Consider the following 25,871-nt stretch of genomic DNA (forward strand, 5'->3'; position numbering starts at 1 on the left):
TAAATCATAATAGGAAATGAAAAGAGTTAATAATGTTCTGATAATGGTATATGAATTACTATAAAAGGTGACTTTATAATTTTATAAGGTACAAAGCAGGAATACAAAGATTGTTTTATATTTTGTAAACATGGAGCTTAATAATGCAAAATGGATCATTAGAAATCTTACATGTATAGACAAATACATGCATGTCTCAATGAAAACCCATTAAAATAAAAATTAACAATTAAAAGTTATATAAAATGATTTATTATACAGTGTTTGCAGATGGGGCAAAAGTAGATATAATTATGTTATTTACAAATTTGTTTGGAAAATCATTTGATGTGACAACATTAGGCAGAATCTATAAAATGGGTCCATTCTTTCTAGGCTTTGCTTGAAGATATGGGTAGAAAATTACTGAGACTATAAACATGAAAATATTGGAATTACTATGCTTTTAATCAACAGGAATGTAATTCTTATAACTAAAGAAGACCAAATAGTCTTGGATATAAGAGTCATAGAAAACTATATTATGTAAGTTTAATTATTGTTTGAGGTTCTCAGGATCAAACCTCGGGCCACATACATACTAGAAAAACACTCTACTGTTAAGCCACATCCCTAGCCCTAATTATAAAAAAATAGGAGAGACCGACCATGATGGTGGAGATGGCAGTGGCAGTGGCGCCCAGTTTTCGGGAGAGATAGATAAAACCAATCCAACCTGCCTTGAACTGTTGGAGAAATCTTCCCCCCAAAATGACTGCTCCTGCCCCACATGCTCAGGAATTCCAGACAACATACTATGTAAGAAAAATGCTTGGGAGGGCCAAGATGGCGGCAGCACCAGTGGCCAGAATTGGAAAGAGGCAAGTAGATTCATTCTAATCTTGAACTTTCGAGGAAATCTCCCTGAAAGTAGACTACACCTGCCCTACATTCTCAGAAACTCTGGACAACATACTATGTAAGAAAAATGTTTGGGGCACGTCAGATGGAGCCCCGCATAGTCAGGTCGGCCAGTGCCGTGCATCCCGGGAGCCAAGAGCGCTCGTGGCCGCCACGCTCCTCTGTACAGCACTGGGGCCGGGTCTTGGAGTAGCAGAACCCGTTGTCCATGATGAAGCTGTGGGCCTCCACCCTTGGCGGGGAGATAAAACACATTGCTACTAAGTACTTGGACCCCCAACTCCTGCAAAAGACACATACTGTTTTCTTTTATTAAAAATATTGAAGAGGGAGGAAGATGGCAGTGGTTGCAGTTCAGCTGCAGCAGCAACCACGACAGCAGCGGTGATGGTTAGTAGCAGTCGAATAGAATATGCATCCCCCTGAGAAATCCTGGACAACAGATTTTGATTTAATAGTTGAAAGGAACAACACACAGAAACATTTCCAGTCATCATATTCTGTCTGAAATATAGGAGAGAGAGTGGAAAATGGTGGAATTAGAGGCAAGACTGCAGCGCGGCGACCACCCTTCAAGAAAAGTGATTTTTGGAGGGATATCCCAGAAGAGATCAGAAAGCAGACTGCTCCTGCACTCATGCACAGGAATACTAACAACAACATACTTTAGGAGAGACCAAGAAGGTGGCAGTGGCCAATATTCAGGAGAGGTAGACAGATCCAACTAAATCTACCTTGAATCTTTGAAGAAATCTCTCCAAAAGTAGACTGTTCCTGCTCCACATGCTCAGGAACTCTGAACTACATACTATGTAAGAAAAAGTTTTGCGGAGATAGACCAAAATGGTGGTAGTGGTGTGAGACAGTGTTTGGGAAAGGCAGACAGATCCAATCCAATCCACCTTGAATTTTTGAAAATATCTCTCCCAAAGTAGACTGTTCTTGCTGCACATGTGCAGGAATTCTGGACAACAGAGTATGTAAGAAAAATGTCCAGGGCAAGTTGTGGGGAGCCCCACCTGTATTGCTGAGCCAATTTGCTGTGCTGGAGGTCCTGGGAGACCTCAGATCATGGCCACTGTGCTCCTCTGCACTGTGCTGGGGGTCAGGGTGTGCTTGGAGCAGCGGATCCCGCTCCCCACTGTGAGGCTGTGAGCCTCAACTTTCAGTCGGGAGATAAAATCCATTGCTGCTAGGGAATTGGGCTCTCAGCTTTTGCAAATGACACGTGCTATTTTCTCCTCCTAATATATATACACACACACATGCTGTTTTCTCCTACTAATATATATTACAGAGGTTTCTATTTTCCTCCATATATATATATATATGTATATGTATATGTATATGTATATGTATATGTATATGTATATATGTATATATGTAGGAAAAAATATATATGGAGGAAAATAGAAACCTCTGTAAATGTCATGCCCACAGTGACAGTAACCAGAGCTTATGGGGTGGCGAGGACAGGTCCGGCGCCAGCAAGGCTGGGCCCAGAGCATGCCATTGGGTGAGGCCGGTTCTGGAGCCAGCAGGCTGGGCCCAGAGCCTGCTGCAAGTTGAGGTCGGGTCTGGAGCCAGAAGGCTGGGCCCGGAGCCTGCAGCGGGGTAAGACTGGGTCTGGAGCCAGCGAGGCCATGCCCAGAGCCTGTTGTGTGGCAGGCCTGGAATTGGGGCCTGCTTCATAGCAAAGGGCCAGCAGGTTTCCTCAACTGTGTGTCCAGGAAGCAATAGAAGGTGCCGGCTGCCTCACCTAATCTCTCAGCAGATTTCCAGACCCAAGTGACCTCTATTTGAAAAAAAAATTGGTTGTGAGTGGATCATCTTGTCAAAGTTACTCACCTTCTGGCTTTCAGGTTTTTAGTAAGTGGGAATAAATGTAGAGAAATAGAAGCTCTATTACATTGTTGGTGGGATTGCAGGTTGGTGCAACCACTTTGGAGAACAGTATAGAATATCCTCAGAAAAAGGAAAATGAACTTACCATATGATCCAGCAATACCATCTCTGGGTATCTACTGAAAAGAAGGAAAACCAAAATACCAAACTAATATATGAACAACCATATTCATAGCTACACAGTTCATCATTGCCAAATTGTGGAATCCGCCAAGATATCCTTCAACAAATGAGTGGATTTCAAAACTATGGGATATGTACACAATGGAATTTTGCTCAGCCATAAGAAAGAACAAATTTATGGCATTTACAGTGAAATGTCACAAAAAATAAGAAATCAGATGTTTTTCTTAATGTGCAAAATATTAGGGAGAAATGGGTAACAGGAGGAACTCTAGATAAAGAAGGGACCCTATAGAGGAGCAATGAAGGTGACATATCTGAGGGAATAAGAGGGAGGGTAAGGAAAACTCTTTAAAGCATATGATGTACTTAAACATATCAATCAGGAAGCCAAGCATGGGTAGGTGGGAGGAGGAGGGAAGGGGTTAGAGATTGGGTAAGGGGCTGATTGGATGATGTGTGCATGTATATCTCCACAAGTATTTTTTCTCATTGAAATGTATGACTACAATACACCAATAAAAATTTATTTAAGCGGGACAAGGTGGCACACGCTTATAATCCCCACACTTGGGAGGCAGAGACAGAAGGATCACACAAATTCGAAGCCAGCCTCGCTGGCTTAAGAGACCCTGTATCCAAATAAAAAAATATAAAATAGGTCTGGGAGTGTAGCCTGGAAGTAGAAGGGCTACATCCCCAGTACACCAAAAATATTTTTTATTTAAAAAAAGTGAAGAATACATTAATACATGTGGAATATAAAGCATAATATTAAAAATACCACCTATGAAAAAAATAAAATTTATGCTATGATGGGTATTCATTCAAAATCTACCAGAGTTGAATCAATATTTAGAAACCCAGATTTTCAAATAACAGCACTATCAGACTAACCTAGGTGATTCTTACGTTTAGATAAAAATAGGAAAATAAAGAAGGCAATATTATATTTTTAAGATAATATGGAGGTGTTTATGGTACATATGTATAATTTAACCACATGATATAAAAATAACCTTTGTACCTTATCTCATATTCATAATTTTTAAATGGCTGTTGCACAGTGAACACTCATCTTTTCTATTTAAAGAACTTAATCTTTTCTGATGTATCTACAGAAAAAGAAGAAAAAGTATTTTTAAGGGTAAGATGAATGTTTTTGTGTATCCTTTTACAGAGTAAAATGGTTGACTCATCCGCACTTTAAATACCATGTATAGCCTGAAGAAGCAACCTGATGGTACTTTAGTTTATTGTACTTACAGTGCTCAGGACAAGTGTTTTGTTCACATAAGATTTCCCCTAGCTAAAATTAATTTTGTCCTTCTTTGTGCTTACACAGCATATGATTTCTCCTTCTCTCACAGTATGTGTTACATTTTCCCTTACTAAGCTCACCTTTTTGTGTGTAAAAAGGTGAAACATTAATATTTACAATTATCTTGATAAAAATTTTAATGTTCTCCTATTTTTCTCTTCCAATTTACCCTTCTTTTCTAAAGCAATACTCTGAAGCACATGTTTACTACACAGAATACAAAGTATTGTTACTATTCTAAAACAAATTGACAACTTAGAAAGTGAAAGAGAAGAGTGCAGTAAAATGAGAGCCTATGTCCTATGTCTCATCTTTTTTAAATCTAGATATTGGTATGCCATAAATCTCTCAGTGTTTTTCTTTCTGATCAAAAGATGTTTGTCATCTGTATCATATCATAAAAAGCAGATTATTTGTGTGAAGTTGTTATCTCTTCAATGACAGTAGCCTCTTATTTTCTTGTGGGTAAATTCCCTCTCAGAACAAAGTCATATGTTTCTCTATATCCTAGCATTTAGTGCTTTACAGAATAGGAAACACTAATAATATTTGTTAAAATGCATTAACCAAACAAATGGAGTTTATATTTGTTAATTCTAAACTTTAAACCATGTGTGGAAAATCTTCCCCTCATTCCCCCTGCACTACCCAATATTTATGGGCCACTAGCATTGAGAGATAGAGAGGGGAGAAGGACAGAGACTGAAACAAAGACAGAGATTGTAACTGATTTAGCCTTAGCTAAACTTTGTAGTCTGGGGAGTTAAGGGAGAATAAATAGATCTGATCAAAGATTCTAAGGTAAAACTGAAAGTTTCTTTAAATTATCTTTTAACTCAGATACATTAACAATTCTACACGTTTACCCTTTCACTTCATTTAGAAGCCATTGTCCAGACAAAAGCATTGAGACCTAGGAGTGAGAAAGAAAAGACAAGAACCTTGAAACAGAATGTAACATATCTAAATTAAGTCTACCTATGAAGTGGTGGGAGAAAAATCAATCATAGGCTTTGGCCTATGAAGATTTTGCTACTCATCCATAAGAAGGTGAGACCAGTAAGTACCATTTGTGTCACCTACTATTGTACATTCACAGCTTTTTTTGAAACCATGGGACAAAATTATCATGAGCTGTGTTTTACAAAACTCTATTATGGTTTCAATAAGGCACAAAAATATATTTTAAGTATAAAACAAATTGTATGCTTCTTTTGTTTATGTGACACCAGACAAATTGATTTATCTGAATACATACTGACATATATCCTTAAGCAACATTTGTTTGGAACCAACAAATTCACGTGCATACATATATTCTTTAGTAACATTTGTTTGGGACCACATGTACAAGACACCTTTAAAAGAGAAATAAGTGAGCTGACTACTGAGGGCCTATAGTGACTTTGTTGAATATAATGTTTGTTTTGCTTTGTTCTCCATTTCTGTCTCACACCCACCTACAAGGGCATTTGGCTAATATGAAACAAGAAATTAAGAAAAGATAACTATTTAGGAAAAATAATTGGTCCATGAATGTAAGACTCTGAAATAATATGGAATGGAAACCATGGCATAAAATGTAGTATTTGGCAAAGACTAAATGTTCTTGGTTTGTCTCTAAACCTCAATTTTGCAAGGTGATGGATTAAATTAAACTTTGTATCAGTTGGGTTCCTTGCAGTATTAGGACCTTTTCTGGAGGCTCAATATCCATATAGTGTTGCTTGAATTTAGTCTTTCTTTAACTATGTTTAATTACATTTTGTGATATTTTAAAGAGTCAATTCACTATTTTAGCCTCACAGTGTTTTTGTGGAGTAAAAATTAAATGCAATGTAGGACTGTGCTGTATTAAAAGAAGTATCACATGAAAGATCAAATAATCTTTTTATCACTACTACAGCATTAACCAAATCTACACAAGGCTGTCAGGTTTTTACTGAGAATATTTGAAATAAGATTTCTTTGTTGCATTTTATGGACTGTCAACACCTTCCACACCATGGAAGATTAGCTCATGATCTGTATCACAAGGTATATGAATCCACAAATACTTTGTGGTTATATGACACTTATCATAAATAGAAAATCTTATTATCAAGTTTCATGACATATCCTAATTTAAGAGACATAGAAAACACAGAGCAACCAAAAGACTACATAAAATGTAACTATACTGAAGCAGTTATTTCCTTTTTTGTTATACATAGTTAGCTTTAATATCATCCACAATTTGCTAAAATGAAACCTGTAGGCATTTTTTCATTTTAGAAATACAAAACTTCAAGACTGTTGTGTGGACAATAAATGAAAGTTATTATGAAGAATTTTACAAATATTAATAGCTACACATTGACAAGTAATAATCAAAGGGAATTTTTAACGTGAATAAACTGGTAATAGATTTAAAAGTACTTACTTGTAATCAAACAGTTCAGATGGCTATAGAACTACTCTGTGGTGACCAGATCACCCTCATTATGATATTTTTCGTTCGGAACATTGTAATTTTAAGAGGAAAATATGAAATTTTAGAGCACATTCAGAAGATATCAAGGACATAATAACCTCGAGATAAGGCTTCAGTAATTGAAACACCAGTCTGAAGAAAAAAGAATCAGAAGAGATATCACAGGTATCAGGTGAAGTAGGGCTAACTGTTCTCTTCATCTCCAAGATAAGAAAACATTCAAGCCAGGTGGTGGCACAAGCTTGTAATCCCCGCACTTCTGAGGCAGAGATGGGAGGATCGCGCAGGTTTGGAGCCAGCTGCGCTGGTTTAAGAGACCCTGTTTCCAAATAAAAAAGATATAAAAATAGGTCTGGGAGTGTAGCCCGAAGGTAGAAAGGCTTCCAGGAACCCCAGTACCACAAAAACATTCATACTGGGAACACCGATTCCACATGATGAGATAGGGCACTCTCCAGATAGAACATACTACCTTAAAAGGACATTGTTCTCTAGTTGTGACACATATTCACATACAACTTGGCTTAGATACTATGGGTAAATTTCATATTTAGGAAAGCCATCACTAAAGAAACCCAATGTGTGTGTGTGTGTGTGTGTGTGGTACTGGGGATGGAACCCAGGGATGTCCTACCTCCAAGCTACACCCTCAGCCCTATTTTTTATTCTTTATTTTGAAACAGGGTCTCCCTAAGTTGCAGAGGGCCTCACTAAGTAGCTGAGGTTGGCCAAAAACCTGTGATCCTCCTGTCTCAGTCTCCCAAATACTGGGATTACGAGTGTGATCCATGCTGGCTTGAAACCTTCCAATCTTGAGAGCATTCGGCACATTTATGTATGTTATACAATGGATATGAACACAGATTAGAACAATAGTAGTCTGATTTATGTGTCCTCAAACTGGAGTCCCTTCATTAAGGATAGCATAAAGTGATAGTCATCTGTCTCCACAGCCCTCACTATTGCCACTTTCTAATTGAAACCATGCCTATGAATAGCTACTGAGTTAATATTTATGATGCTATCTCCCCTTGCTAAGGATAATCAGTAGCAACTCCAATTATCCATATTTGAAGATCAATAATTAGTGATAGGACAAGGAAAATGTCTTTGTATCATCACAGAAAACCTAATGGCGAGTCAATAACGTATACTGACTTCATATACACACACATACATACTGCATACACACATATATATAGAATTGAATCATTATCCCATGAATGTTACTGACTGAATAATCTCTTAATAAGATTCTACCTATAATCATCACATTAATTCTATGAATGTTATTAACTGAATAATCTCTTAATAAACTTCTACCTATTCTGAAATTTATCTCATTATGGATTGTGGAGCAACCTAATTTGGATGGAGTCTGCAAAGGTAACTCCAATTGTGTGCAGGGTGAAAGGTTTGTTTATGTAAATATTACAGAGAAAGTCTAAAGGCAAGATGTGACTGTTAAATTAGCCTTTATTACTCCAATGAGTGTATGGCAAATGTGAACTCTATGTCACTGATGTTACAATACAATTTGAGAAAGGGTTATAAAATGTCCAGGAAAAATGAAACTGTTTTTAGAGATCCCATGGGCCATTTGCTTTTGTTTAGAAACAATTTTGGGAAACTTGAATCTGTTCATCATTATAAAAGTCACAACTCTAATTCTTCTGAGATAAAAATCCTTGCAAAGCTGGGTGTGGAGAAGCTTGTTTATAATACCAGTACTTGGGAGGCTGAGACAGGAGGATCATGGGTATAAGGCTAGCCTTGACAACTTAGTGAGATTCTGCTTCAAAATAATAAAAAAAAAGGGCTGGGGGTGTAGCTCAGAGGTATAAAGCCCCTGGGATCAATCCCTGGTAACAAAAAAAATCATTACAAAATATTCATTAGACATTTTGTGTTTATATTTAAGGGGATGCTAAGTAAATAATAGCTTCAGGGAAATAATTTTGAGAGGAGGGAATTAGTTTTGAGCCTAAAGAAAAACTCAAAACTACAAAGATATGTTTGCGAAGGCAAGAGCAACCTGAAACATATGGCAAACTAACTGTGAGTATACTTATAACTGCTGACTTATATCTAAGATTCCTTGACAAGTTACTTAGGCAGGGTTGTGTGCCTGAATACATTTTGAGAATGCTTTTCTGCAACAGATACTGAACAGAAAGGGCAAGAACAGAGAGAAGAGAAAACTCTGAGTAGTTCTGTTTATAGAAAAGTTTGTTCTTTTTCATTGTTTACAAGAGTTCTTTCTCCTAACAACACCTCCTTTCAAATTTTGCCTGGTGGGAGCAGAGAGTACTTCAAGTCAGGCTATTCTGAGAGCCATTCTTCATTTAGCTTAGTTTATTCACAAATTTTGAATAGCAACGACTAAAGATGTTCCTTTAGTTCTTAGGGATATTCTACTTATGTACCATTGGATAATAACTACTGGGTTTCAAGCACTGAGAAAATGTATACATTTTTTCAAGTGCCTTTGATTTTGTGCTGTAGTACTAATATAGAATATAAATATGAGTGAATAGTTTAATGTTTTATAATATTAAAATATTGAAGGACTTCTCATGTTTTTTACAATCTCTGAAGCACAATAGTGTAATATCACTTTCTCAAATCAGTTTCTTTCTCATCCTTCACTATATTGCCCTGGTCTATAATACCTTATAATTTCTTGCCAGGACTATAATAATCTCCTAAACTCTAGTCTATCCACCACTCTCTTCATTTTATGAAACACAGGCAGATTAATCTGATAGTACTACTTTGCATTTGTCATATACCTGACTAAAGAGTTTCAGTAGTACAGGAAAAACAAAAATAGGTAGCCATTATAATTTATTGAGCAATTTCTGGTTAACGAAGTATTTTAATGTGTTGATCTTAGTATTAGCTTAAGTTAAAGAAGGGAGATAGGAAGACTACATAAATGACAATTTCAAAACACTGGCCAATATGAGAAGTTAATACAGCAGTAGTTCTAATAATTCAGGAATAGTCCCTTATACAAAAAATATTGCAAAATTGCAATTATTTTGATGATAGTTTGATTTAAAAAAGAAAAGAGGAAATATCAGAAAGTTTGGTGATACTAGATAACTAAGAGAATACTGCTGCCAGTTACTATAGTGGGGGAAATAAGAAAAATAAATCCATGTGGGGATAAATTGACTAATTATAAATTATTATAAGAATGTAAATAAACATGTTGATTAGACAATTGGAAATAGGGCAGTGAGTTTTGTTTAGAGTTGGGGATTTAAGATAGGAATGTGCAAATAAAGGTGAGAGTTTAAACATTAAGAAGATATTAAAATTCATGAGGATGCATGAATTCTCAGAGGAAATAACTTTAAAAAGGAAAGAACATAATGTCAAAGGTTGAGCTTTAAAGAGCACCTATACTTAAGAGGGCAGGATAGGAGTGAGAGTTAAGCACACATGTAGGAAGAGATACAGTGCAGTTCAGCACTACATATGCTTAATAGAAATAAACTGGGAAATAGCAGAGGATACAGATGATAGAAAGCCTCTGTATTTGGTGGTATGAAAATATTACAAATCCAAATGACTATTGAAGAATAAGAATCAGAGTCTTATAGATTGGTGATAAAAGTGCACAAGGGTTTTTTGGGGGCATGGGGGTTGGGGGATATGTTACTGGGTTTTGAACCCAGGGACATTCTACCTTTGAGCTATATCTCAGCCCTTTTTATTTTTATTTTGAAACAAGGTCTCACTGATGGTCTTGCTAAGTTTCTGAGGCTGGTCTCGGACCTGCGACCCTCCTGTCTTAGCCTCCAATACTGGAATTACATACATGTGTCACTACACCTGGTTTGTATAAGGGTTTAAAGTTAACGGAGGCAATAAATGATACTTTAATAAGAGTTGATAATTTATAACAGATCCTTTACATAAATTAGAATAACTATTAAAATTGGCTAATAACTTGTTCAAGTAAGGTAAAATTTAAAGGCAAGGAGGTTTGGTGATGTATAGAGACAGAAGAGTCCAGGAAATGAGAAAGACTGAAGAATATAGAGGTGAAGAAAGTAAGAAAATAATTCTCTGCATTACAGAGCACTGAATGGGGAGTATGAGTAAGGGAAGGAGAGGTAGCAAATTTTAGCTCACTGAGTTAAAGAGAACAAATGAGAACTTTGACCATCCATTTCCTTTCCCCGGGGAAATAGAAGAGTGTGAGATTACTTATCTTTATTTTTAAAACTTTTAAAAATTGTCTAACTCAGCTGGTCGTGGTGGCGCATGCTTGTAATCCCAGAGCTTGGGAGGCTGAGACAGGAGGATCGCACAGGTTCAAAGCCAGCCTCAGCTACTTAGTGAGGCTTTCAACAACTTAGTGAGACTCTGTTTCTAAATAAAGTATAAAATAGGTCTGGGAGTAAAGCCCGGAGGTAGAAAAGTCCCTGGGTTCCACCCCCAGTATCACAAAAAATTGTCTAATTCTATTGAAGTATGACTAACAAAAATTTACATATTTAGGATGTATAATGTGGTTTTTAAATGTATACACTGTGAAATATTTATCACAATCAAGATGTTAACATATCTATGTAACAGATCTATTGCCAGGTGGGTGGCACACACCTGTAATCCCAGGGACTCAGGGCTGGGGCAGTAAAATAACAGGTTTGAAGCCAGCCTGGGCAATTAGTGATACCTGCTTTAAAAAAATGGGGGTGGGGAGAGGTTGAAGGTATAGTTCAGTGGTAGAAAACCCCTAGATTCAATCTCCAGTACTACAAAAACAAACAAAAAGCACATATCACTTCATGTAGTTGTCTTGTATATGAGTGTTCTATTATCTTAGCAAATTTCAAGTATATGTAACTAATAAATATAGCCTCCATAGTACACATTAGGTCTTCATTACTCACTCATCTCACAAATGCAGATTTGAACACTTCAACCAATATATCTCCTTTTCCTTCACCTCCCATCCCCTAATAATTTCTCTTGCTAAATTTATTTATTTTTATTTTAAAAAATTTTTTATTGATGCATTGTATTCATACATCATAATGGGATAAAAAAAAACTTGTTTAGACATACATGCACATATCGCCCAGTTAGCCCCTACCCAATCCCCACCCCATTCCTTCCCCATCCCTCCTTCCCATGCTTGGCTTAGTGGTTGACATCTAATATTATAGCAATTTATCCAAAATTAACAAAACAGATTCATTTGTCTGATATCAAGCTTTTGATGACTTAGAGATAACATTTCAATATTTCTTTTTGCTTTCTTTCTTACCAGAGAATATTTTTTCTTTTTTAAATGTGAAACTATCACACATTTATTTATTTATTTTTCAGAAAAAAATCTATCCTAACATGAAATATGAACTCTAAATACCCAAAACAATCTCGAGAAAGAACAAAGCTACAATATGTACATTTTCTGATTTCAAACCTTATAAAGCTACAATAATGGAAACAGTGTAGTGATGCTATAAAGGCAGATATATAAACTAGTGGAGTAACATAAAAAGCCTAGAAATAAATTCTTCCATATATGGTCAAGTTATTTTTGACAAGGTTTCCAAGAACATTTGGTGAAGGAAATAATCTTTTCACTAAATATTGTTGAAAAATAATAATTACATGAAAAAGAATAAAATTGGACCCTTACCTAACACCATATACAAATATTAACTCAAAATAGATAAAAGACCTAAATGTAAATCTTAAGACTATAAACTTTTAGAAGAAAACCTGGGTCATAAAACTTCACAACATTGAAACTGGCAGTGATTTCTTGGATATGATTTCAAAGGCACAGGCAACAAAAGAATAAACAAACAAACTTCCTAAAAATAAAAAAAATACTGTACATCCAAAGACAATGTAAACAGAGTTAAAAGTTACTGATAGAATGTGATAAAATATTTCCAAATGCTATATCTGAAAGTATATTAATATTCCAAATAGAAATTCTAAAAATTAGCAACAATAAAAGCAAACAATACAATTTAGAAATAGGTAAAAGACTAAAATAAATAATGAATCCCCAAAGATAACCAATCTTAGTTGTCTGCTGGATGGAAAATCTTGTTTCTCTGGTTCTGGTGTGTATTACCTATTTCTTTGTAGTTAATCTCTTTGAGTATTTTCTCTAGTGCTGGTTTTGAAGACATAAATTCCTTCAGTTTCTGTTTGTCATGGAAGCTTCTTATTTCCCCATCTAATTTGATAGATAGTTTTTCTGGGTAGGAAATTTTTGGCTGGAGTTGTTTTCTTTCAGAGTTTGGAATATGTTACTCCAAGCCCTTCTGGCTCTCGTGACTTGGTTTGGGAAGTCTGGAGTGATTCTAATTGGTTTGCCTCTGAATGTCACATGGCCTTTTGTTTTTGTTGCCTTTAAGATTCTCTGCTTGGCTTCCACAGTGGTCATTTTGACAATTATGTGGCGTGGGGAACCTTTTCTCTGATCCTGTCTAAAGGGAGTTCTATAAGTTTCCTGGACCTGTGTGTCGACATTTTGCTTTATGTTTGGAAATTTTTCTGCTATTATTTCTTTGAAGAGATTATTGATCCCTTTGGTTTCACCTTCTTTTTCCCTCCTCTATTCCAATTATTCTTAGGTTAGCTCTCTTAAAATGGGCCAATATTTCTTTAATGTCAGATTCCTGCTGTCGCATTTTTTTCTAAGTTATAAATTATGCGTTCGCTTTTGGAGGAATCATCTTCTAGAGCGAGATTCTATTCTCCATGTGGTCTAATCGATTGTTTATACTTTGAATTGAGGACTTTACCTCAATGATTGCATCCTTTATTTCTTTTAGACTCTCTCTAAATTCCTTTTGAAAGTCCTGTATTATTTCTACAGTTATATTCCTGATTTGATCTTCTGGAGATCTCTGAATTTTTGTGTTATCAAGTTCTGATAATATGGGGTTGTGGGCATTCATTGCTCTACTGTTATTCCTCTTTCCCATGATTTCAGAATTTTGTGGCTTCCCTGGGTCACTACGACTTCACTTAGGGTGCTCTGTATCTCGAGTCTGTGGTAATCTCAGCCGCCACTACTCCTTTACTGGGTTGTATTGCAAAGTCTCAGACCCGGGGAGTTAATCGAAGCTGCGTGAGACTGTGGAGGTGCTGGGCTGGGCATTTTCCCACGGGGAGCTGCGACTAGGGTGTGGTATCTCTGCCACCACTACTCCTTCACTGGGTTGGATTGCAAAATCTCAGACCCAGGGAGATTATCAAAGCTGCGCAAGTCCCTGGGAGTGCAGTACAGGGATTTCTCCTTTAGGGGCCGCAATTTTACTTACAGTTATTGTGCATGCTGGTCAGGAGCTGTCGTGGGGCGTGGTGAACTCGTTGTTGCTGCTGGCAATATGGTGCCGCTGCCATGCCCTCGGCCATGAGACTGGCGCTGCTAGCAATATGGCATCACTGCCATACCCTTGGCCGTGAGGCTAGCGTATTTCTTTTCTGGTTTTGAGCTCCATCCTGAGTCCCTGGGAGGCGTGATGAGCTTGGCCACTGGGAGTTTTAGGCGTTCATTGTGCTGAAAGAACTGCTGAATTACACCCAAATGATCCGTAGTTTCTCACTTCAGCTCCTTGTTTACCTTTCCTCTCTGGAGCCTGGTGCTGTTAGGGATGATGGTGCTGGCATGGCTCCGCCGCCACATTGCGGGCTTGATTTCTTTTCTGGTCTCTGGTTGTTCTTCTAGTCTTTTCTTCTCTGTTCCTTGTTTACATTTTTTATTTCTCTGTAGCTAGTGTTTTCTGGCTATGAAAAGTGCTGAATTTGTGGCAATAGAGATTGAGTTTTAGCAGAACTCATAAATGCTGCTTTTCTCAGTCGCCATCTTCCTGGAAGTCCTATCTTCTCTTGCTAAATTTGACTTAAATAATGTTCCACTTGTGAGATCGGGTATATTTTATCCTTTTGTTTCTAGTTTATTTTACTTAGCATAATGTCTTTGAAATCTATTCATATAGATACCAACAGTATCTCTTTAAAGGCTGAATATTGTTTTGGGTGTGCACATGTATCATATTTTCCTTTTCCATTCATCCATCAACACCTTTAAGATTGTTTTACAACTTGGCTATTGTAAATAATGCTGTAATAAACAGAGGAATGCCAATATCTCTATTTGAGACTGATTTAATTTCTTTTGGATATATACTCAACAGAGGGATTGCTGGATCATATGATAGTTATATTTTTAATATTTTGAGAAGCTTCCATACTATTTTTCATAATGGCATGCCAATTTAAATTCATGACAACTGGGTACAAGCTTCCTTTTTTTTCCATATTCTTGCCCACAGTTGCTATTTTTGACCTTTTGATAATAAGCATTCTCACAGACATAAAGTTATGTCTCGCTGTGGTTTTGATTTTTATTTCCCTAATGATTAGTAATATTGATCATCTTTTCATATACCTGTTGCAATTTGTCTTCCTTGGGAAAATGTCTATTCAGGTGCTTTTCTATTTTTTAATTGGGTTATTTGTATTTTGCTATTGAGTTGTATGAGTTTCTTATATATCTGGGGTATTTACTCCTTTTCAGATATCTGACTTTAAAATATTTTCTCCTATTCTGAAGGCTGCCTTTTCATTTTGTTGATTATTTCCTTTGGTATGTCAAAACTTTTTAGTTTGATGTAGTCCTACTTGTCTATTTTTTTAAAGAATTTTATTGGTGCAATACACTTACACATAATAGTGAGATTCAAAGTGATACATTCATATATGCTTCACATTTCCTGATATGTTTCCCTCCTAACCCACCCCACTACCTCCCTCTTTCCTCCCCATATATGCTAGTCTGGTTAGCAATGATATCTTCATATTTGAACACAGTATTATTTGTTTTATTCCTCCACTTTTGCTTTTGTTCTCTGTGCTTTTGGTATTAAACCTAAAAAAAAAAAAAGCTAAGGTCTATGTCAAGGAGCTTTCCCTCTATGTATTCTTCTAGGAATCTTACGGTTTCAAGTCTTTGTTTTAAGTCTTTGATCCATTTTACTTTATTTGCTTATAGAATAGGAAAAAAATCCAATTTTATTTTTTTGTGTGTGGATAATCTAGTTTTTCTAACAGCATTCATTCAACATCCTATCCTTTTTTCATGGAATACTTGGCACTATGGTCAATAATTAGATGGCGGGAGATGGGTAAGTTTACTTCTCAGCTCTTTATTCTGTTTTATTGGTCTGTGTGTCTATTTTTATTCCAGTACCACAGTGTTTACTATAGCTTTTTAATATAGTCTGAAAGCAGAAAGTATGATATTTCCAGTTTTGTTCATCTTGCTCTATTGCTTCAGTTCTCTGGAACCTTTTGTGGTTTCATATGAATTTTATGATTTTTTTTTCTATTTCTGTGAAAAGCACCAACAAAATTTTGATAGGGATTGCACTCAATCTGTAGATTACACTGGCTAGTGTGGCTATTTTAACAATTATAATTTCTCCAAAATATGAACACAGATCTTTCATTTGAATCTTCTATAATTTCATTAATTTTTATAGTTTTAATCAAAGATGTTTCATCTCACTGACTACATTTATTCCTAAGTATTTTATTCTTTTTGTTGTTATAGAGAATATAGGATTACTTTCTTGATATTTTTGGATAGTTCATTATTAGTGTAGAAAAATACAGCTGATTTTTGTATGTTAACTTTGTATCCTGCACTTCTACTCTATTATTTTCAAGAGTTTTTTTCTTTTTGTGGAGTCTTCAGGGGTTTCTATATATAAAATCATCATCTAAAAACAGACAATTTAACTTCTTCCTTTCTAATTTGAATGCCTTTCATTTCTACTTCTTACCTATTCATTCAGACTAAGACTGCAAGTACTATGTTGATTACAATTTATGAGAGGGGGAGTTCTTGTCTTGTTCCTGATTTAGAAGAAAAGATTTCAACTTTTTACTGTTGAATATATAGCCATGGGTTTTTCATACATGTTGTTTATTGTGTTGAGCTACATTCTTTGTATACCTATTTTGTTGAGCTTTTATCATGAAAGGATGTTAATATTGTTGGGCGTTCTTACTGTATCGATTGAGATGATCATTTATTTGTCCTTCATTATGTTAATAAAATGCATCACATGAATTGATTTGCATATGTTGAACCATTCTCCTATTTTACACGCCTCAATGCACTAAACCATAAAGGTATTCTTAGATGTTCCTAGTGTTTTAAAGCAATTACTAAAATATTTTCAAAAATTTATATTGTAAAATTGGCCAGATATTTTTCCTAATGGGGTTATTATTACCTCATAATAGTAACATTCTAACTTTGTAAGGTGATTTACAGTTTATACTATAGTTTTCAATGTGCTATCTCATTTAATTTTCTTTCTTTTGTATTTCTTCTGTAATAATTTAAATCCTTGGGAGAAAAGTGCCTTGGAATGCCTTATATGTGGAAAATCACATTATTACTTCTCAAAACATTACCCCTTTCCTGAGTATACAAATCTCTAGCCTACAAATTTGATCATGCTAATTTCCTATATTAATCTTTTAAATAAGTTCTCATTTTTTTTTGTGGGTCTGGGGATGGAACCCCCAGGGGCATTCGACCTCCAAGCTACACCTCCTGCCCTATTTTTTATTTATTTTTTTATTTTGAAACAGGGTGTCACTAAATTGCAGAGGGCCTCAATAAGTAGCTGAGGCAGTCCGTGAACTGCGATCCTCCAGAATTCTGGAATTACAAGCATGCACCACCATGCCCGCCTGGCTCATTCTCTTAAGATATAATCAGTTTAGAGGTTTCCCAGACAAATCAGATTAGGTTATAACCCTTGCATGCTCTTCTAGAAGCTCTTATACTTCCTCTTTCTTAATACCAATCATACTTTTACTTTTTTAATATCTATCTTTTCTGATAAACTTAAACTCCAAATTTTCATACCTAGAATAATGTCCTGACTTAGTAGGTGATCAATAAATATAAGGGTTATAAATTATATGCATGCTGTATTTCTCAGTTGTAAATAAATTTTTATCTTGCTTTGTACAGTTCCTTTTGAGATTTGTAAAGTTGAGACTACTTAGAAAGATGTACCCACTGTGGTTAGGTTGACAATATAAATTTTTAGTTCTACAGAGTTAGCTTTTGAACACAGGAAATTCACCAGTAAGTACTGTCTTGTCATATCTCTTGAAAGGTAATAATTTATTCTCTCCTTAGGGACATCCCTACCTTTACACAAGAATTTTTCCCAACTTCAAAAAGATCCATCTTTATTAATACCCAAGTTCATAGTGAGGATGTTTCACTTTACGATACCCAATTATCTTTCACAAGATTTTTATCAACTTGCAATTGTGCCAAGTTTTTCCACAGGCTTATTTTACCTAAAGCTGGTCTTTCCATTTTATGAGGTTTCAATTAACTAGATTTAGTCGTGGTATGGCTAAATGGATGCTACTAAAAAGTGAAGCATATAGCAATCTATATGTAAATTATTTTTTATTGGTTAGCATTTATGTTTGAAATTAGAAAATCAATTAGAATCAATTAAAGGAAACTTAATTTTCAAAAACGACAGACATTACTAAAAGAGGTGGAGAATCACTATTTTTCATCCCAGGATAGCAAAATCAAAACAAAATCCAGTTTATAAAACTTTCCATTTACTCTCTCATCTCTTCACAACAGCCCCATCATGTAGCTGAAATGGATTCCTGTGTGTGCATGTGTGTTTTACTGGGTACTAGGAACTGAACCAAGGGGCATTCTACCTCCATGCTACATCCTGAGCCCTATTTTATTTTTTATTTTGAAACAGAGTCTCCCTAAGTTGCCAATCACCTTGCTAGGTTGCTTGAGTCTGTTAGCCTCCTGTCTTAGCCTCCCATATACTGGGATTGCAGGCATGTGCCACATTGCCTGGCTCTGATTCCTGTTTTTTTTTTTTTTTGCATAAGATTCTGATTTTTTTTTTCCAAGGTCATAGGGCTATGTACTGATAGAAGTAAAAGTTGAAAGCAAATTCCTGTATCTAAGAAAATAAGACGTCCCTGTCTCAAGTGACATATCAAATGGGGAAAAGTGTGCAAATTTCTCCACATTGGTCTCAACGAAGGATCCCATTGGATATTTCCTGTGATTACTTGTTAGACATTTGAAGAATCATTCCTTTATCACAATATAAGCTATTCCTGGATTTAATTATTTGGTTTTATTCCCATTTCTTTCTTTTTTTTTTCATACTGGGGATTGAACCCAAGGGCATTCTATTTCCAAGTTACACCTTCTTCCCCCTTTTTTATTGGTGCATTATAGTCATACATCTTAATGGGGTACAAGATGGTAGAGCATACATATACACATTACTCATTTAGCCTTTCCTCAAGTCCCAGATCATTCTCTCCCTTCCTCCTTCTCATGTTTGGCTTAGTGACTGACTTTGATATACTTGTGAATGCACATCATGTACCAAGAATTTCCCTCTTTTTCCTTCTATCCCCCTCAGTTAGGTCACCTTATTTCCTTATTTGCTCATTTATTGTTTCTTCTTCTTTGTTTAGGGTTCTTCCTATGACTCTTTTTCTCCTTACCTTCCACATAATAGACCACAGCCTTTTTTATCTTTATTTTTATTTTTAAAACATGGCCTTGCTAAATTGCTGAGGCTGGCCTGGAACCTGTGATTCTCCTGTCTCAGCCTCCCAGGTACAGAGATTACAGACATGTGCCACCACACCTGACTTCCCACTATATACTTGCCTGATGAGAAATCACCAAATTTAGAAATTATTTAGAAAAGAAAATTCTGGAAAAAGAAATGTAGAGAGACAGAGAGAGAGAGAGAGAGAGAGAGAGAGAGAGAGAGAGAGAGAGAGAGAGAGAGAGAGACAGGGAGGAGAGAGGGGAGAGAGGGAGAGGGAGAGAGAGAGAGGCAACAGGCCAAAAGGAACGACTGGTCATTTGTTATGTTTAACACATGATCAATTTTGGACTCATCCAGCATAAAGTAGACTGGTCACTAAGTTTAGAAATAATAGACGGAGAGAAATTAAATGTACTAAATAAATAGTAAGATAAATTGCTGGGTTTTAGAATATTTCACGAGGGTTGGGGAATGAGAGGAAAGAGGGAAGAGAGGAGGCTCGTCTGGGTCATAAAGAGCGAGCACTGCATAGGGTAAACAGTCTGTACCGCATATTCAATAAAAATATACTAGGAGGATTTCTCAGAATCAATTATTTTCTTTTTCTCTTGTATAAAGGGGATGCTTAAATACCTCCTTTCCTGCCCCTCTCTCCAACCCTTCAGTAAAGTCATTTCTACACACAGACAAAAAACAAAAAAACAAACCTAAAAACAATTGCAAAGAATCAAATGGAAACAGAGGTCAATAGGCTGTGACCTAGGTCTATTTTATTTTTTAAAACATCTGCAGACTCACTAAGAACACTGCAAAATTTTAATGTTACTAAAAAGCAATAGGTATACAAGTTTCTGGTAATTTGAGGAAGCACAAGTCAACCTTGATTTTCTATTGCAGCCAATGCTCCTTCTATGTGAGTGTGAGCTACCCCCGCCCGTTTGTTTATTAGCACCCAGAACAATGCCTGGCCTAAAGTGAGCGCTTAATACTGTTGTCCAATGAATGCAGGAAGCCTGACTAGCGAGGCAGGCTGAGCGCGTTCGCCCCAGCAGTCTGCTGCCTTTTGGGCGGGCTGACATCTTCTGGTTCCCTCACCTTTCCTGCAGAACCTCGTCCTCCAGCGCCCGGCGGCCCGTGGGTCCCGCACACGCGCAGGGGCTCCCACGCAAGCCCTGACAAACCACCCACCTGCTCGCCCTCGCCTCCCCAGCAGACGCCTCGGTGCCCACTCGGGCTCCGCCTGACGCCGCGAGGAGAGGGCACGCCGCCGCCACCGCGGGAGGGCGAGGGAGGCGGCGCGGCGCGGACGGCGGGACCTGAGGCGGCCGTGGTTCCCGCGCGCCCAGCTCCACGCGCGGGGCGGCGGGGCTGCGGCGCGAGGGCAGCGGGCGCGCGCGGAGGGGGCGGGGCTGCGGCGCGAGGGCAGCGGGCGCGCGCGGAGGGGGCGGGGCGCGGCGCGAGGGCAGCGGGCGCGCGTGGAGGGGCGGGGCGCGGCGCGAGGGCTACGGGCGCGCGCGGAGGGGCGGGGCGCGGCGCGAGGGCAGCGGGCGCGCGCGGAGGGGCGGGCGTGACGGGCCGGCAGGTGGGCGCGTCCTCCCGCGCGCGCGCCTCCGCCCCACCGGGAGCGCGCGCCGCCTGCCCGCGCGCGGAGTCCCGCTCCGTCTCTCGGAGCCGCACAGTCGCCGGAGCTCAGCCAGCGCGGTCGCCTCGGCCGCGGCTCTCCCGCCCCGCGGCTCAGCCCCGGCCCCTCGGCGCCGCGTCCCCGCCATCGCTGCGCGCCCCGTCCCGCCCTCCTCGCCCACCCGGCCCGCCGAGAGAGCCTGGCTTCGAAGCAGGCGGGCTCGAGAAGGGGTAGGAAAGATGGAGGTGCCGCGCCTGGACCATGCCCTCAGCAGCCCCAGCAGCCCCTGTGAGGAGGTGATCAGGAACCTCAGCCTGGAGGCCATCCAGCTGTGCGACCGCGACGGTAAGAGCGGCGGCCGCGCGGGGCTTTTGTTGTCCCCGGCGCGGGTCAGCGCAGGTGTGGGCGCCCCTCGCCCACCCGCGCCCAGAAACAAAGGGCCGGCGCCGAGCCCCCGGCCCGCCGCCGCCGAGCCCCCGGCCCGCCGCCGCCGAGCCCCCGGCCCGCCGCCGCCCGCCGCCCAGGGCGCCCTCGGGGTCGCGGCGCCCGCAGACCGCGCGCTGGTTAGCATTCTCTGCCCAGAAACTTATCAGCCAGGGCTTCCCTAAAGCTCCCATCTCCAGAGTCCCGAAATTAAGAAGTCTATCCCCCCAAACTGGGGCGAGCATGACAGCTTTTGAGTGAAGGCGCAGAAAAACGCACTAACTGTATTTCAGCACCAAGGACAGGCACTGGCTTCGCGTTGCGGGCTGTGATGCGGGCGGTGAGAAATCTGTAAAGGAATTGGCCTAACAGCTGCTGTGATTTAGAATATGTGCACAAGTCCGCACCACTGCGTGTTGACAGCGTATCTTCTATTTTCTAGTGTTAAAGTTGGCAGTCTCCTGAAGGAGGAAATCGATGGGGTTTGATCTTTAAAAGGATAAAATAGAACTGAATGCAGTGTGGGTAGTTACAGGGCTTCTGTGTTAGCTGGACTAGTTGGAGAGTCAGTACTATTTCAGTTAGGTGGAATAAAACTTCATTTGTAAGGAAGTCATCTGATTAGTAAACGGTTGGCCAAATAATTGTAAATATTCACATTTGGCAAGTGAAAACCAACTTATATGTTGTCAAGAGGACCCCTCCAATGCGCTTGACTATAAGTGAAATTCATGTTCAACTATACACAGAGATAACGATTGTAAAACATTTATAAACCAAAGGTATGTAGATACACTGATATGCTCACAGTAAGGTCATAACATTTATCAGTGTAACTCAAATGTGTACAGAGATCTTGTTTGCAAAGTCATTTAAATGGTAGTGACTTGTCAGGTGTTGCTGTTCAGTACATGTAAGTAAGTACATGCAAGTAAGTGAGTGCCACATTTCTGTGTAAAAATAAATATATTGTTAATGTACTGATTTTGAAACATAATTCAACTCTTTAAACCAGACACACTTGAAATGATTTCTGGAATAGATGGAGTACGAATAAGTCTTCTTATAAAAGCTGCTTATATTCCTTTATTCATGGGCAGTTTTGGCCACCATAGTCATAAGTGCATATACTTATGGCATTTTAAAAGCCATCATTTTGTTATGCCATGTAGAAGCTTGCGTGATCAGATTATAAATGTTATTTTTAATATACCACGTAGAAAGTCATTGGGTTTTAATTTTTACTTTAATGAAATGACTTTTTGTAATGTTACCATTGTAGATTTCAATTACTTTTATTAGATTGGTTTGAGAGGAAATCAGGAATCTAGTAAAAGTTCATTTTGTTTTTGTTTACTTAAATGATTTATTAGAAGTTTATTCTTGCAATAGTTAGAAATAGGTAATTATTGTTTCTCAGAACCCTATAATCTCAATATTTGAAATTCATTTTCCACACATTTCACAGCTATTAGGGAATATAGAGTTTGGCTTTTTCAAATGAAGTTTACAGAGTTAATGTAGAGTGCAAAATTAATTCTTCATTTACCGCGGTCTCTTCTGCTAGAGTAGTAGCTACTTCAGTCTGATAAGATTTTAGTTGTTTCTGTTCACATTGTGACTCTTGCAAAATGAGCAAGTTATGTAACATTTAATTGGAGTTGCTGGCAATATGCAGTTTTTGAAAATTACTATTTGCAGACCTCTGATTGGTTTAGCATTCACTAGTTGGGTTTCATTAGGTAAAATAGCTTATACTAGTAGAGTTAACTCTTCTATTATAAAATGTGTAAAAATTTGGAATGACTAATGTAGAGAGGTTGTTTAATGATTGGCTTTTTTTTCTTTATGACCCTACCTTATGTGTAAATTTAAAAATATTAATTTGACTTCATGGGAATAATTTACAGGGGATATTATAGTTGTTTTAAAGTATTACATTGAATTAGTCAACCAGACCTTAAGTGACATCATTTTTTAAAAACTTTTCAGCAAATAGATGCTATTTGCTCCCTTTACTTTTTCAGTTTCATTTTCTTAGGTCTTATTAGTTTACTTCTACAAATATATAGCATAGAAAGGCAAAGAAATGGCAGAAGATATATGCCTAAGCACATAAGAATTGTTTAGTTTCATAATTTTATCATAGAAATACATTTGATTTGTTTTCTCTTACCTATTCTTATTTTACTCTACTGTTAATTTGATAATGAAAAATGAAACATTAATTCCTTATAATTAGAATAAAGTAGAACAGGGGAAAGTATAGTATGATTGTTAAATATACATTTTTACTCTACTCATACATGTTTTAAATTTTGCATATTGTATGAATTAAAAACTAGCTGGTGATGAATATAGTTATATGTCACTTTTGTTTTTTGGCACAACTTTTTATATTTTTTCTGCCTATCATTTACCTATTTTTCTATAAATTGATATTCACATTATTAGCATCAGTTCACAATGTTTCTTTATTCATAGTTTCTTAAAATATTTGGTGGTCTTGGAAGAATATAATTTAGAATTCAAGTGGCCATATAGTTGAAATTTTTGTTTTGTTTTTGCTTTAAGTATAGAATTTACTTTTGCCCTAGCTGATACTTTGCAGGCATTTGACATTCTACTGATTCCACATAAAGTGTTATCTTACTATGATAACACTTTTTTAAAAGGCAAAATTTAGAGCTGGGCGTGCTGGCGCAGGCTTGTAATCCCAGCATTTGGGAGGCTGAGACCAGAGGATCACAGTTCAGGGACAGTCTCAGGAACTTATTGAGGCCCTCCGCAACTCAGTGAGACCCGGTTTCAAAGTAAAGAAAAAAAAAATAGGGCAGGAGGTGTAGCTCAGAGATCAAATGCCCCTGGATTCCATTCCCAGACCCGCAAAAAAAAAAAAGGCAAAATTTAATTGATACTTCATTAGTTATAAGAAGCTTTATTTCTTTTTAGCTTAAGATACATTTGTTCTAATGCAGTTTTTCATAATAGATTCATGGCTGGTGAAGTTGCCCTTAAAGAGTAAGCAACAACATATGGAAACATTTTAGTTAGGGATGCATTTTCTACAGGATCTCATTTCAAAGATCCTCTGTAATTAAACTGTTTTGAATGTTGGCTTAAGTTTTATATATTCTTTTATTGGTGCATTGTAATCATACATCTTATTGAAGTTCATGGTGATAGAGGCATTCAAGCACACAGTGTTTTGAGCTCACCCCAGTTCCCACCCCATTCCCTCTCCATCCCCACCTTCCCGTGCTCAACATATGGATTAGCTTTAATAAATTTGTGTATGAACATCATGTCTAGTGAGGTGTTTTCCTCTTCAAGTCTTCCTCACCCCTCCCATCTCCCTCAGATTCTCTCTTTCACTTCACTAAGGTTTCTCCTCCTTTGTCTGAAGCCCCTCCTGTGTCCCATTTTCTCCCTAGCTCCTGCATATGAGGGAGAACATCCAACCCTTCATTTTTTGTGTGTGACTGACTAATCTCACTTAGCAGAATATTCTACAGTTCATCCATTTTCCTGCAAATGACATAATTTTATTCTTTATGGCTGAGTAGAATTCCATTGTGTGTATATCCCATAGTTTTATAATCCATTAATCTGTTGATGGACATCTCGGCTGGTTCCATAGTTTGACAATTATGAACTAGATTTTTAGCTATGCAAGAGGGTTCTTATAAACACACACACACACACACACACACACACACACACACACACACACACACAATGGGTAGACTTTTCTTAGGCATGTGCGCTTTGGTTGCTAGTACATGTTCTCTGCCCAGGTGTTACTTAGTGGAAGTTCAAAAGGAGAATTCTGAATAAATTTATATTTGGATATCTTTGGAAAATGTACTTTAGATCTAAAGGTTTCTATTAATCTCTGTTGCAAGTAGAAAAATATTTTTGTTCTTCCATTTCTACTGTGTTAAAGTATACTCAAATTGGATACATGATGTGCCTTCCTTATGACTTCTCAAAAAAATTGAAGGAAAAAAAGAATTTTCATCTGGAAGCATCAGTAATATGGGAACTCATTTCCAGTTTGTTTCCTCTTGTAGATACTTCAGTTGCTCACTGACCTGTGACAAGACAAAATAGCTCTCACCCCATGCACAGAATTCTATATTACTTCTGCTTCTCTTTATTTCTGTTATCATGCATATACATATGGAAGCTTTTTTCCTTGCCCAAAAGGAAAGCTTTATCTACAAGTTGTCTTACATATATCCAGGCTCTCTATACTTTTATTATAGCAAGGAGGAAAATACAAAATTAAAGGGGTTTGGACTACTAATATCACCTCCAAGTTTTCCTACATTTAATAATAGATTATTATTAAATAGATTTCAATGATCATTTTGATGATCATTTTGTGGCTGCCTAGATACAGTTTATGGAATTTATTATGCTAGTCAGCAAGGGAACATATTTTAAAGAAATTACACAGAC

The 25,871-nt window shown here is 37.7% G+C and overlaps 1 protein-coding gene across 2 annotated transcripts in view; it reads left to right on the top strand.

The window, feature by feature from the left end:
* Nucleotides 1–21,223: 21,223 nt before the first annotated feature.
* Nucleotides 21,224–25,871, top strand: part of PHYHIPL (phytanoyl-CoA 2-hydroxylase interacting protein like) — a gene marked incomplete at both ends in the record, with an annotated part of 49,831 nt that continues 45,183 nt past the window's right edge. The window contains one exon of one of the 2 annotated variants that reach the window (XM_080695058.1): nucleotides 21,224–21,383. In XM_080695058.1, the coding sequence (XP_080551184.1) occupies nucleotides 21,224–21,383 (160 nt within the window). The remainder of the gene's footprint in view (nucleotides 21,384–25,871) is intronic. The other variant, XM_080695059.1, reaches the window with a different exon arrangement.

This window comes from Muscardinus avellanarius (genome assembly GCF_963383645.1).
Source record: "Muscardinus avellanarius genome assembly, chromosome: 4".
Taxonomy (NCBI): domain Eukaryota; kingdom Metazoa; phylum Chordata; class Mammalia; order Rodentia; family Gliridae; genus Muscardinus; species Muscardinus avellanarius.